Here is a 14,325-nt window from a genome sequence, read left to right as displayed (position 1 = left end):
GAATATTTCCATGTAAAAATGATCAGATCAGTTATTTTACATGAGAGGATAACAGTCTCCTTACAAAGCAGATAAGTAATATTACAAACAAAACCAGAAAGGTTTGTGTAATGGAAAGCATAATCGTGAGATGGATTGTTTCACTCATCACATTATTGGCAATATCAAATTGGGGGCTGTGACATTCACACAATTACATTCTATACACAGTCACAACAGCATTGAATGTGTTACCTAGATTAGAAATGGCTTTTCTCAAGTATGTGGAATGCTATGCAGATGATAACACAAAACATGAAAATCAAACAAGCATTTACTGCAAGATAAATGGGTTGCCCAGAAAGGCTCAGTCAGAAATTCGGATTATATTCATTTTGTTGAGGTTCCCAATGTGTGATGGTTTGAGTTAATTACTTAATTTGTATATTATACAGTTAAGTTCTGTACATTTCCCACATTTAGGGAGAAGGACATCCAGCATTCTATGGATCCTGAACATATCAAGGTTCTATTACAGCACTTTGGGCGTATTAACTTCTGCAGTTTCTCCACCTGTGAGAAATTCACCTGATCAAATGAAACATGTACTATCAATATTATAAGAGTGTGTGTGTGTGTTAAGTGCCATCAAGTCGTTTCCGACTCATGGCGACCCTATGAATCAATGTCCTTCAAAGTGTCCTATCCTTAACAGCCTTGCCCAGATCTTGCAAATTGAGGGCCATGGCTTCCTTTATAGAGTCAATCCATCTCTTGTTGGGTCTTCCTCTTTTCCAGCTGTCTTCAACTTTTCCTAGCATGATTGTCTTTTCCAGTGACTCTTGTCTTCTCATAATACGTCCAAAGTACGACAGCCTCAGTTTAGACATTTCAGCTTCTAGGGTCAGTTCAGGCTTGATTTGTTCTAAAAAACCCTGATTTGTTTTTTTGGCGGTCCAGGGTATCCGTAACACTCTCCTCCAACACCACATTTCAAAGGAATCTACTTTCTTCCTATCAGCTTATATTATAAGAATACAGTTCAGATAACATCCTATAGTGGTTACAAGCCACTTATTAAGGAGGCTTCTGATGCAGTTTTGACGTTGGTGTGTAATCAAATTTCAGCTCCATTTTGCCTCACAATTTCCTTGGTTGTGTTGACCACAGGATCTTTTTCCATCGACTTGGTGACCCAAAGATTTCCTGAAGCCAAGTCAGCAGTGGAATATCAAAGTACCAGACTGGTATGAATGAATGAATTTGTTTACGGCAAAGGCCAGAATAAAACGACCAGATACAATTTGTGAGAGTTTAGGGTCTCTCTTGTTTAAAAACATCACAATTTAAAAACAGTTAAAACCAATAATTTACCAGATAAAAATTAGCCAATCCCAATGTTCACCTTTCCCGTACGGCTCTTAATTGCAGCAGCACAAAATTTGGCAACGTGAGAGAGACAAAAAGAGTCCCCATCCCAAAGAAGAAGTTTAATTACCTTCATTACATTAAATTAATAAGTGGATGGATAAGTTTCCGCCGAATACCCTCGTAATAGCCACATACCAGACTGGTATACGAAATAAAACGGCTTCGTCCCTTATGTTTTTCTCTGTTTTGCCTTTTTTTGCCTTCTGCTGATGTCAAGACATTGCATATTTATGTAGTCATGATTTTCTCTTTATCTCTTTTCGTTTGCAGGAGGGATATTTGAAACTGTGGAAAATGAGCCCGTTAACGTTGAAGAATTAGCTTTCAAGTTTGCGGTCACCAATATTAACAGAAACAGAACACTGATGCCTAATACCACGTTAACTTATGACATCCAGAGAATTAACCTTTTTGATAGTTTTGAAGCCTCAAGACGAGGTAATTATCTTGATATTTTAATAAGGATTTTTAGTTGTGCCAATTGTATGCAGAGTGTCTTTCTCAAACAATTATCTTGGTATAGTATAGCTAATTTTAGCTGATGGGGTTATGTCAGACATGTGAAAGGAATTTTTTTCCAGGGTAGTCTGGGACAAGAAAGCAGATTTCTTCAACCATATGCTATGCTTTTAGAGTAGAATATGATCCAAGTCTTTGTTTTGGATAAGATTTGAAGTGGCTGTAATTGCCTGCAATATTGAAATATCTGTGGAGCAAAGTTGATCTGATCTTCTTTTGCTAATATTTAGCTGTGTGATACTAATAGAATGAAACAGAAAATCAAATGTTTTCTTTCTTCCCTGCTTACAAGCAAGCATCCTCTCCCTAGTATCGGTAGGGTTGCCAGCTTTGGGTTGGGAAATACCTGGAGATTTTTGGGGTGGAACCTGAGGAGGGCGGGGTTTGGGGAGGGGAAGGACTTCAATGCCATACAGTCCAATTGCCAAAGTGGGCATTTTCTCCTGGTGAATCGATCTCTACTGGCTGGAAATCAGTTGTAATAGCAGGAGATCTCCAGCTACTAACTGGAGGTTGAATCCCAAATAAACACCCTATGCTGTGATGAGAATAACTCAAAACAAGAAACAGCACATAGCTCAAAATTGTTCAATATATTTCCAACATAGAGCAAAGACAAAAAACCTAACTCTAAATTTCCCAGTACACGATACATTCAACACACAACAAACAACATTACTGTAATCACGCCCCTCCCAAATTGTCCATGACAGAGAGCTTGTAAACGATCAATAACCCTTTCAAAGAGCTAAGTCCTGGGTGACACGCAAGAAGACTCATTAGTTGTCACCATGCCGCGTAGTGAACTCTGGCTTGCAAAGTGTGTCTCTCGCTCTATTCGCTGTACAATCCAATGAAAGCCCGGATCAATCTCACTGGGCTTGTGAGCCAATAACAGAAGAATATTATAGGAACGTGTATCCTAGGTAATTTAGCACGTTTCACCATGAGGCTTCTTCAGCCTATAGCATTCCATGTGGCCACAGAGGATTCTCCCAACAGGTTTTCTGAAGCTACATTGCAAAAGAAGCAGAATACTAAGTTGTTGTTTTTTTGCGTTTTTAGAGAAATGGGATTCTAAATCATACTTGTGTGAGTAGCAGCAGTTTGGCAGACGACTTAATAACATTTTATAGCTGGTAAAATTATTGTACACTCAGAAACTTAGAAATTAAACTTAGAAATTAAAGTTCATAATTTAGTTAACAAATTGCAAAGCAAATCCTGAGGGATTTTTAGCAAGTTATACCGCCCACATCACATATGATTTCACAAAAGAAGCATTCACCGCTCTTAAGTCAGGGATTGATTTGACTAAGGTTGCCAACCTCCAGGTACTCACTAGAGATCTCCTGATATTACAACTGATCTCCAGCCGATAGAGATCAGTTTCCCGCTTTGGCAATTGGACTCTATGGCTTTGAAGTCCCTCCCCTCCCCAAGCCCTGCCCTCCAAGAGGTGAATGACTGAATATGCTTAAGAAAAGCAACAGTTTCAAGCGGTCTTTTTGATGAGGCAAAACATCTGGACTGCATTTAGATTAGATGATAGATCAACATGCATTGTTTCTTTGGAGAAAGATAAATAGATTAAATGCCTGCTTGTCTAACACTGACAACGCTGAACAAGTTCATAATTATCTTTAAACAAAAAAACCTTCTGAAGACTAATATTTTATGATTACAAAGTTGTATGTCACATTTGCACTTGCCGTTGCCTCACCACTGCTACAAATTTACAATGTAACATCATCACAGGGATATAGCTTCTGCTTATATCATAATGTAACGTGCCAGGTAAACGGATGGCAGTTAAGTGATTCGGAAACATATTAAACATATGACTTCTCATAGTCATGATACAAAAATAGGATAATGCAGAGATCATATTAGCAAATGTATGTCATTGACTAGAGTTGCCAACCTCCAGGTGGTACTTGGAGTTCTCCTGGTATTAAAACTGATCTCCAGCCTACAGAGATCAGTTCCCCTGGAGAAAATAGCAGCACTGGAGGATGGACTGCATGGTATTATACCCTGCCAAGTTCATTCTCCTCCCCAAACCCTGCCCTCCCCAGGCTGCACTCCCAAATCTTCAGGAGTTTCCCAACTCGGAGTTGGCAACCCTAGTTGATGATCATTCTGTACTAGATGCTAATCAATCCCTGTTAGTAGGCTTGCCAACTTCCAGGTGCTAGCTGGAGATCTCCTGATATTACAACTGATCTCCAGCCAATAGAGATCAGTTCACCTGGAGAAAATGGCTGCTTTGGCAATTAGACTCTATGGCACTGAAGTCCCACCCCTCCTCAAACCCCGCCCTCCTCAGGCTCTGCCCCCCAAACCTCCCGCTGGTGACAAAGAGCGACCTGGCAACCCTACCTGGGTAGGCCCCTAGTGTTGACCTGTGATCACTGGTTTTCTTTATCAACTTTTTCTTTACTAACGTGCCATGGTAATGAAATTCAACAAGTAATGTCATTTTGAATTCAAATGATTGAATATGTACCTAGCTAAAGAAATGATGTCTTGCACAGTAAGTGTTAGTCTAGCTATAGCTTGCAAATCTCTAATTCCCTGTTTGCTTTCATCAGGTTTCTCAGTGCACTCTATACTTGGTCATTGTGAATGATAACACCCTTTATTGTTTATGATTGTATGGTTTAACATTAACAAAATATAGCACCCTTGGATAGCAATTTATCAGTTAGCTTGGAAATCCTCACAGAGCCAACTGCAACTAAATGTTATAGATTTATGGTCACCAACAGTAATTCATGACACTTTCAATTGGAGACTACATTGATAGAATAGCTCTGGGCTCACAAACGTCTCACCATTATGGGAGAGTGATTTAAATTCAGTTCTCTTTGAGGGTAATGAAGTGAAACTGTTGCAATGGATTTTGGGACAGGCTGCCCCTCTCCCGTCTGCATAGCTTAAAAACATTGATGCTCTGGTGGTGTTTGGATGTAGGTCTCATCTTTCTTCAAGTGTATTCTTTTTCACAAATTCAGACATTTGCTTTGCTGTACTTGTTAGGACAAGGCAGAAAGGAAAATGCTCACCGGACATCATGGTTCTTTTTCTTCCATCTCTCATAGCATGTGACCAGCTTGCTCTTGGGGTCGCTGCACTGTTTGGACCATCTCACAGCTCATCTGTCAGTGCAGTACAATCAATTTGCAATGCACTTGAAGTTCCACATATACAGACCCGATGGAAACATCCTACAGTGGATAACAAAGATTCATTTTATATCAACCTCTACCCAGACTACGCAGCCATCAGCAAGGCAGTTTTGGACTTGGTGCTATATAACAACTGGAAGATAGTAACAGTCGTATATGAAGACAGTACGGGTATGCCTCATCAGTCATTTTTAAACTTTTGGTCCGTATGGGTAGTTAGGGTTGCCAGGTCCCTCTTTGCCACTGGCGGGAGGTTTTTGGGGTGAAGCCTGAGGCGGGTGGGGTTTGGGGAGGGGAGGGACTTCAATGCCATAGAGCCCAATTGGCAAAGCGGCCATTTTCTCCAGGAGAACTGATCTCTATCGGCTGGAGATCAGTAGTAATAGCAGGAGGTCTCCAGCTAGTACCTGGAGGTTGGCAACCATATGAGTAGTACTAAAGATTATCATGTACAGTAGCTTTCCTAGTTCAATTATTCTCACACCGTTGGACATATAAAGCTTTTTTTTAATCAGACCAATGGGCCATTGAGATCAATATTGTCTAATTAGGCTGGCAGCATCTCTAGGTTTTCAGGTAGAGGTCTTTCACGTCACCTACTACCTGACCCTTTTAACTGGAGATGCCAGAGACTGAACCTGCAACCTTCTGCATGCCAAGCAAATGCTCTACCGCGGAGCCATGTGCTCTCCTATTGTGACATTGTGATAATTTTCATTCCCTCACATTAATGAAAGTTCAGAGCTGTAATTACTATATTACTTTATGTTTTCTTCTAATGCCTGAAAAGAATAGAAACCTATGGCAAAGTGACTTTCTATTATTCATAACCATACAGTATTTGCAGCAGCAGATCTTTTTGTTTACTCTTCTTTTATCCCAGAATTTTAAATTGCCTAATGTGCCATAGCCCTGTCCTGGATGGCCCAGGCTAGCCTGATCTCGTCAGATCTCAGCAGCTAAGCAGGGTCGGCCCTGGTTAGTATTTGGATGGGAGACCACCAAGGGATACCAGGGTTGCTGTGCAGAGGAAGGCATTGGCAAACCACCTCTGTTAGTCTCTTGCCATGAAAACCCCAAAAGGGGTCGCCATAAGTCGGCTGCGACTTGACGGCACTTTACACACACACAATGTGCCATAATAGTTAAAAAATGGCTCTGCGTATGACCCATTATGTAGCTAAACTAGAGGCCTAAGAAGTGAATGTACTTTATCCCAAAATAAAGATAAATAAATGCATTTAGTCTTTATTTATTTTTTGTCTGCAGTGCCCTGTACTTTGTTAATTTACACTTTAAACTGAAACTCAAGGGCATTTTGCTCAACAGGAGAAAATAAAAGGACCAAACTAGTCACTGAGATAAAAAATAAGGCCAAGGCCAATGGTGCAAGTAAAGTAAAAATACATTTTATTAATCAGCTAATAATTTCATACACATTTCACCAACAGGCTTCTTCAGGGGAATCTGTGATCTAATGTTCAAATACAATACTGAGTTCTCATAAATATGTAGTAACAAGTGGGAACCCACAAGAATTTGCGGGAGGCATCACATTTCCCTCCCCCCCCCCCCACTATTACTCTTTCCTTTTCCAGAAAGACCCCATATCCTCTCCCCTTTTCCTGCTTCCATCTCTCCTTCTAGGGTTGCCAACCTCCAGTTGGGGCCTAGAGATCTCCTGGAATCAAAACTGATCTCCCAACTACAGAGATCAGTTCCCCCTTTGGGTTGCCAGCTTCCAGTTGGGAAATAGCTGGAGATTTCAAGTTGGAGCCTTGGGAGAGTGAGGTTTGGGGAGGAAGTAACCTCAGCATGGTATAATGTCTTAGATCCTACCCTCCAAAGCAGCTAGTTTCTCCAGGGGAAATGATCTCTGTGTAGGGTTGCCAGGTCCCCCCTCTCCTCCAGCAGGAGGTTTTTGGGGTGGAGGTGAGGGAAAGATCATGCTTGCGCAACTGCACCGACGCGATCGTGTCACTTTCGGTTTACACCCAGAAGCGCCACATCGCAAGGGGCCTTTACCACTCAAACTGGGAGTCTGAGGGGTAAAAGGCCCGTTGCGATGTGGCACTTCTGGTGTAAACACATTGCAAGGGGCCGTTTACCACTCAAACTCCCAGTGGCGCAGAGGGCAGCCAGGTGGATTGGCGGGGGTTTGCCCACCACCACCTGGCAACCCTATCTCTATCCAGTCTTCCTGCCCTATGCATAGCTAGTTTTCATTTGAGATTTTGGTATACTATTGGGAGAAAAGGAGGAAGGCACTGCTGAGAGATTACACTGTTTCTTGTGGTTCAACCTGCTTTTTAAAACTCCACATTCAATGCAGCAGAAAATATTTTAGGACAGGCATGAAGATTTTGTCTCCCACTTAGCACTTTATTACATAAGAATGTGTTAAATTCTTGGAAGTGTTGCCTACTTGTTAAGAAATGGTTTATACAGGACACAAATTCTGAGCTACTTATTGAGTGTGAATGCGTAATCAGATGTGAGATTAGAGTAGGAAGAGTAGAGAAGACAAAATAATAAATGAGTGAACTTCTTGTGAGCCTTTTGAGTGGAAAGAACACCTTTTACCTTGGATTCCCCCCCCCCCCTAAATGTATTACACCATAAAAATGTACAGAACTTGTCAAAAGCAGCAAGTTCTGTTAAAACAGTAAGTGCTCTTATATAAATATTCTATCAGATCACTGGAACCAATGCAGTTTACCGTAGTTTTAAAACAGACTATATAAAACTACAGCTTAAAAAGGTATTTTTGTAAGAATATTTCTGTGGAGAAATCTAAACTTTCTTACACTTGACAGAATGGGAGAAAAAAGAATTCCACATGAAGTCCTAACATCTTTTTACATGTATGAGGCAATGAACAATTGTGTTAAAGGCTTGTGGTATGTGTTACCATAAGTCAGCTGTGACTTGATGGCACTTTACACACACACACTTATGGACATTATTGGTATCTTTACATAGTCTACATGTTTTCTATACTGACTTATTTCGTGTGGGTAGGATCTTTTTGTTGAAATTAGAGACACAAGTGCTTATTTTATGTCTTCCTTCTCCCACCGCATTACTGCCTTGCCTAGCTTGCTTGCCTGCCTGCTTGCTTTTTTACCATAAACCAATAAAACAGTCACCCACAAACCCACTAACACCAATCGGAACAAAACATAAATTCAAATATAGCCCTCAATAAACCAATGACAGTGTCCAGAAACAGATCTTTCTACTCAAGCCAGATCAGAAATTCCCATCATTCAACCTTGATTTAGGAAACCAGGCAGAATGTGCAAAAAAGTATTACTTGATGTTTGGCCTTTACAGCCCTTCTTCTGGAAGCTAATAAATAAGCCCATGTCTCTCCCGTAGAGAGGGGAGGAGCAGGGAGAAGGAGCTGCTGCAAAGAACATAGTTGTCACATGTCATTTCTATATTTGAGTGTTACTGTCAGGGATAGGAGGGAGATAGAGACTGACAACGTGTCTTTTCCAGATATCTCCTATGCGGAGTATTTTTTCTTACAAGGTTAACAGACGCAAGAGAACTGGAGTGTACCATTTCTGTCGGTCCATCTTGGACTGGACATGCCCTTTGGGCAATTACATTTCCCCCCTCTAAAGTCCACTAGTGGCTGTGGGGGTGACTTGTTACTGTCGAATATTATATGACCAGGAAATAATTTTGAGCTGATGAGTTCTTACCGGTAAGCAGAAATTACACCTGAAATTGTTGTGCCTAAAGCAATTTTTCTCTGTTAATGTAACTTCTGTTTGTCACAGTAGCTTAAGAAGCACCTTTCGCAAAAGCTGACCTCACTGCTTGATACAGCCAAGCTGAGGATTTGCCGCCAAGTTGCATATATTCCCTCTCCTTGCTCATCAAGTACGTTATAAAGTCAGAAAGCCTGGGAAGCTGCATGTGGCATCTGGAGGCCCTGTTTTAGCAGCAGCAGCACACTTCGTAGGGTGCTTCTGCAATTTCCACTAAAATACTGATAATGGCTCATACACAGTATTGGTTTGTGGATGCTTTTAAAAAATGAAAGCAGAGACTCAGTCTACCAAGGGGAAAGGTCAGTCTTCCCAGTGCAATATGAGTCCTCGAGCACAAGCCAACTGCTCGCAGCATAGCCATCACCACTTTTCATCAGGGGAGATTAGGGTGATAATTTTGCTGTTTTATGCTTCAGTTTGCATTATATTAGCACAGTTGGTATGCCAGAGAAACAAAGTAGTAGACTACTTAGAGAAACTAAGTAGTAGAAACCAAGTATACAGGAAGTAAGTAAATCAAATATGTCCTCCCACAGTGGTCTGGTGATGTTCATTTTCTTGATTGCCATTTGATAAGAGTGGGTTTAAAGATGCTACCTCTTATTTTAGCTGTGTATCTTTCTTTGAAATTCCATTTTACTGTGGTCCCATTCAAGAACATTCATAAGGGTATTTCTTGAATGAGAAAATTAGTTTTATACAGAATTGGATAGAGAATGTAACTCAGACTTCAAAGAACCTTTGAACAGCTTCCTTTAAAGCAGAGAGGTTGCTTGTATTTCTTAAACTAAATAGATAATAAGCTGCCTAACGAATTTAAATGCTTGCAGCCAATTCCTTCTCTCATACTGGGATTTAGAATCATTTTCCATCCTACATTTATACAAGGCGGGAATGCCTCTATATGTTGTCTCTATCAATTTCAATACCTTTATTGGCATACCGTGTTGTCTCTATCATGCTTGAAAATATTCCTTACACAGGAAGGGTGAACTAGTTTTATATTCAAGAGAAGTAGGAGGCTTAGGAAACTGACCATTGGGATTCATATTTGAATTCATTTGAAATGAGTGTATAAACAACTCTTCACATATGCAAACTACATGTGTATGATTTTAGCCATTAGGGTTGTTGCAATAACCAGTTTCATTAAGCTGGGATAAAATTAGGGGAATCTCTGTGAAAGCAAGCTTACAATGCAGTCCTGAGAATACTTTCCCAGGAGTAAGCCCCATTAATAGACCTTACTAGAATTCTGAGAGACCAGCTTAAGATTGCTGTGCTAGTTAAGCTAAGCTTTAGTTAGTTGTTTTTTGTGGGTGTGTCATAAAGTCACAACTGAGTTGCGGTGACCCCGTAGGGATTTCAAGGCAAGAGACATTCGGAGGTGGTTTGCCATTGCCTGTCTCCACATCAAGCCCCTAGTATTCCTTGGAGGTTGCTCATCCAAATACTAACCAGGGGCAACCCTGCCTAGCTTCTGAGATCTGATGAGATCAGGCTAGCCTCGGGCTGTCCAGGTCAGGGGTGGTTAGTTAGCTAAACGTTATACTTTTGTGTACAGTTTCAGAGGGTAACCATGTTGGTCTGTTGTAGAACAGCTAGATTGGAGTCCAGTAGAAACTTAAAAGAACAAAAAGATTTTTGGGATATATGCTTTCAAGAGTCAAAGCTCTCTTTGCCAGATCTGATGAAAAGAACTTTGACCTCCCAAAAGCTCATATCCCCAAAATCTTGTTGGTCTCTAAGGTGCTACTGGACTCAAACCTAGCTGTTCTTTGGTGTACAGATTACTGTTTTGGAGTACTATTTCCTTTGAAGTTCAATAATATTGTCATTAACAATGTGTTAACCATATGGGTGGTGAGTGGCTAGTGAATACAGTGAAAAGGTAGATGAACCCTGAATTAGTAGTCTGCTATCATATTAAATGGCATGCATTACAACAATACACTGTTGCTGGGTAGTCAGTGAGGTGTTGCAGATGGACTTTTAACAGCAGTCTTTATAATGTCATTCTTTAGTAGTCTTGGAATTTTTTGGAAGTGTATTTATTACAGTGTATACACAATGTGATCTGCCTAACATTGGAGGATGTATATGTAGAGCGTTGGGGGTAAATTCTGTACTGGTAAATTTCTAAATACATATGGCAAGTTGTATTTTTTATATTGTCGAAGGCTTTCACGGTCAGAGTTCATTGGTTCTTGTAGGTTTTCCGGGCTGTGTGACCGTGGTCTTGGTATTTTTTATGATTTTGTATTTTCCAGGGAAATATGCCTATAAAAGAAAAATAGCTTTATAAGCGATGTTAGCGAGGGATCTGGTAAACAATATGCTAACATGTTAACCTTTATGTATGTGTAGGGGGGGTGTATATTGTAGCTATATTGTGGAATGGGGAAACTAAATTATGATGCTAAATGACAGTAAAGATTCATTGCATAGAACAGTATTTGAATGATTGGATATCATTTTCTAGGTCTAATTCGCTTGCAAGAGCTCATCAAAGCCCCTTCTAGGTACAACATCAAAATCAAAATCCGCCAGCTGCCTGCAGGGAATAAAGATGCCCGGCCCTTACTCAAGGAGATGAAGAAGGGCAAAGAGTTCTATGTGATATTTGATTGCTCACATGAAACGGCAGCAGAAATCCTTAAACAGGTAAGATGGAGGAAAATGCCCATTTATTTCTATCAAAGTTATCATGCCATCTGCTTTTCAGCTTCTGGGAGGCAATAAAACTGCATTCAGGTGGATTCGATTTTGGCTCATTATCAGAGTGTTGAGCAATTATTCTCAACACTGTGATTCTCTCTTGGCATCTCGCAGGCAAGAAAAATGTCTTTGAGTATCTCTGAAGAGCTGTTTAAAGGTTACAGCACCATATGGAGGCTGCTTAGAGCCTTAGCCTTGGTAGAATTTCATGTAGTGGACATAACATTTAAAAGGGCATTGGTACATATATTGCACCAATGTAGACACCAACTGAATGAGTGTGTGTAAAGTGCCATCAAGTCGCTGCTGACTTATGGCAACCGCATAGGTTTTTCAAGGCAAGTGATTAAGCAGAGGTGGTTTGCCATTGCTTTCCTCTGCAAAATCCTCTTTGGTGGTCTATCATTCAAGTTCGAACCCTGCTTATCTTCTGAGATCTAATGAGACGGGGTGATACTATACTATACCGTTCCACATCCCCACATCAACTGAATACCATGGTATATATGCCTGGTAAAATAACACAAATGGAATTCAGCAGATTTGGATTTCTGGTGCACCACTAAAAACTACTAAAATAGTCTTTGTGGTGTCATCAAATCCAGGCTACTTCATTCAGTCCATGGCAAATGTGATCATAGAACTTGACATGGGCCAAAACAGCTGGAAATCCGAACTGGATGGACCTTTTACCTACTGAAATGTTAATGTGAATCTGCCCTAAGCTGGCAGCCCAGAGAATTTCCAGACCTCTCTTAAAGTTTAATTATATATATATAACTTTTGATGAGATCACACAGGAATTATGTATCACGTTAAAAAATGCAGGTGTGAATTGAAGATTAATGATCTAGTGGATAACAGGTATTGAGCCTTTTAAATATTATTCCTCATGAGGGAAGAACTATTTTTTCTATTTTTTTCAGTCTCCAGATTAATTTGTGATGGTTATTATTAGTATCTTGTTTTCATCAGATTTCCTCAGAGAGTGCGACCTTGAAGTCTTGATCAGTGTCTCTTGGAACTGGTTGGGATTTTAGGTGTGTGTTTAGTTTTTTAAAAAGATTTTTCATTCCTTCCTGGGGTTGTAGCTGTGAAGGGGGGGGAGTGAGGAGGGCAGCCGCCACCCCTGAGGCATGCAGAGAGGGTGGTTAGGAGGTCTTTAAGGAGAGGCTAGATGGCCATCTGTCGGGAGTGCTTTGATTGTGGGATCCTGCATGGCGGGGGGAGGGTTGGGGTCACTGGGGATGTGGGGGGAGGTAGTTGTTAATTCCCTGCACTGTGCAGGGGGTTGGACTAGATGACCCTGGTGGTCCCTTCCAACTCTATGATTCTGTGATTCTATTGTTAGCAGTCCTGGTTTTTGCCAGAAGGAGAACAATACCATTCACTGCTGCTGTTGCTCCAGCACGACATCCTGTGTCATTTTGTGCCAACAGTGCAATCTTATTCTCCTGGTAAAAGCGCCCTGACCTGGATGGCCCAGGCTAGCCTAATCTCATCAGATCTCAGAAGCTAAGCAGGGTCAGCCCTGATTAGTATTTGGATGGGAGACCACCAAGGAAGACCAGGGTTGTTGTGCAGAGGAAGGCACTGGCAAACCACCTCTGTTAGTCTCTTGCCATGGAAACCCCAAAAGGGGTCGCCATAAGTCGGCTGCGACTTGATGGCACTTTACACACACACACACACACACACACACACACAAAAGGGGGTTGACCCTTTTACTGAACAGAAAATTCTCTGGTGGGCTGCTGCCCAGGACAGCTGCTCGTGGGAAGGAGTTAGTCAAGCCCCAATTGCACTAGGCAGTCCCACAGGGCTGCTTGACACCCACCCACCCAGCAGTGGTAAGGGAGGTAATATCGTCATCACCACTTCCTGGAACTCAGCTGTGCAAGTCCTACAGGAACCTCAAGGGCTGCTTGGCTCAGCTTCCTCTCAGGCTGTTTCAATGTCCCTATTTGTCCTGACTTAGTAAGCCTATACTCTAATAAACCAGCGAAGCTTCTTATAGGATTGGGCTATGGATTAGACTATGATAAGCCATCTTTTATTTTCCCCCATCACTCTGGCAAGTACACAACAGAATACAATAATTACAATAAAAATAGTACAGCAAAATCTCAAACCTAGTTGTGTCACTGTTTTTTCTTCTCAGATTATCCTTCCTTTTTCACCTGAGGAGCCTGACGTGGCATATGCTTTCCGACCGCTCTGTCTCTCTCTCTGGAGCAGGCCCATCACTGATAAAATTAAATCCATAGGGATTTCCTTTGAGGCGTTACTCCCCTTAAATGAGGCGCAAGCCTATAGAATCTTAAAATGAAGGATCACAGACATTGGGGAACAAAACCTTCTTGCTAGAGCCACAAGTTCCTGCTCACCACTAACTACCCTATGCTATTCATATGACCCCGAGCTCCCTACCCGGTTACTTCTGCATTCTGACCTCCCCTTCCCTCAGACGCCTTTTTATGCAAGCCCGCTTAGATATCCTTCCCACGGCCTGGACCAGGGGCAGACATGCCAAGGTCCCCTATGTTAAAAGGCTATGCTGTTGTGCCATCGGCCAAGCCGAAACAGTGGCCCACGTTTTGCCACATTGTGAGCACGGCTCACCCTTTCGAGAACAGATCATCGAACCTCTCCTGAAAGATTGCCTTGGCGGCACCGATAAAGAGCTAGCCAGATTTCTCCTA

At 41.5% G+C, this 14,325-nt stretch overlaps 1 protein-coding gene across 5 annotated transcripts in view; it reads left to right on the top strand.

Annotated features, from left to right (window-relative positions):
• The first annotated feature begins 1,685 nt into the window (after positions 1 to 1,685).
• Positions 1,686 to 14,325, top strand: part of GRIK1 (glutamate ionotropic receptor kainate type subunit 1) — a 207,022-nt gene continuing 194,382 nt past the window's right edge. For all 5 annotated transcript variants that reach the window (XM_056858891.1, XM_056858889.1, XM_056858892.1 and 2 more), the window contains exons 1-3: positions 1,686 to 1,848; positions 5,034 to 5,291; positions 11,388 to 11,569. In XM_056858891.1, the coding sequence (XP_056714869.1) occupies positions 1,776 to 1,848; positions 5,034 to 5,291; positions 11,388 to 11,569 (513 nt within the window). In that variant the 5' untranslated portion in view covers positions 1,686 to 1,775. The remainder of the gene's footprint in view (positions 1,849 to 5,033; positions 5,292 to 11,387; positions 11,570 to 14,325) is intronic.

The sequence above is a fragment of the Euleptes europaea genome, chromosome 12, assembly GCF_029931775.1.
Source record: "Euleptes europaea isolate rEulEur1 chromosome 12, rEulEur1.hap1, whole genome shotgun sequence".
NCBI lineage: Eukaryota > Metazoa > Chordata > Lepidosauria > Squamata > Sphaerodactylidae > Euleptes > Euleptes europaea.
This window is presented reverse-complemented; position numbering and strand designations above follow the sequence as displayed.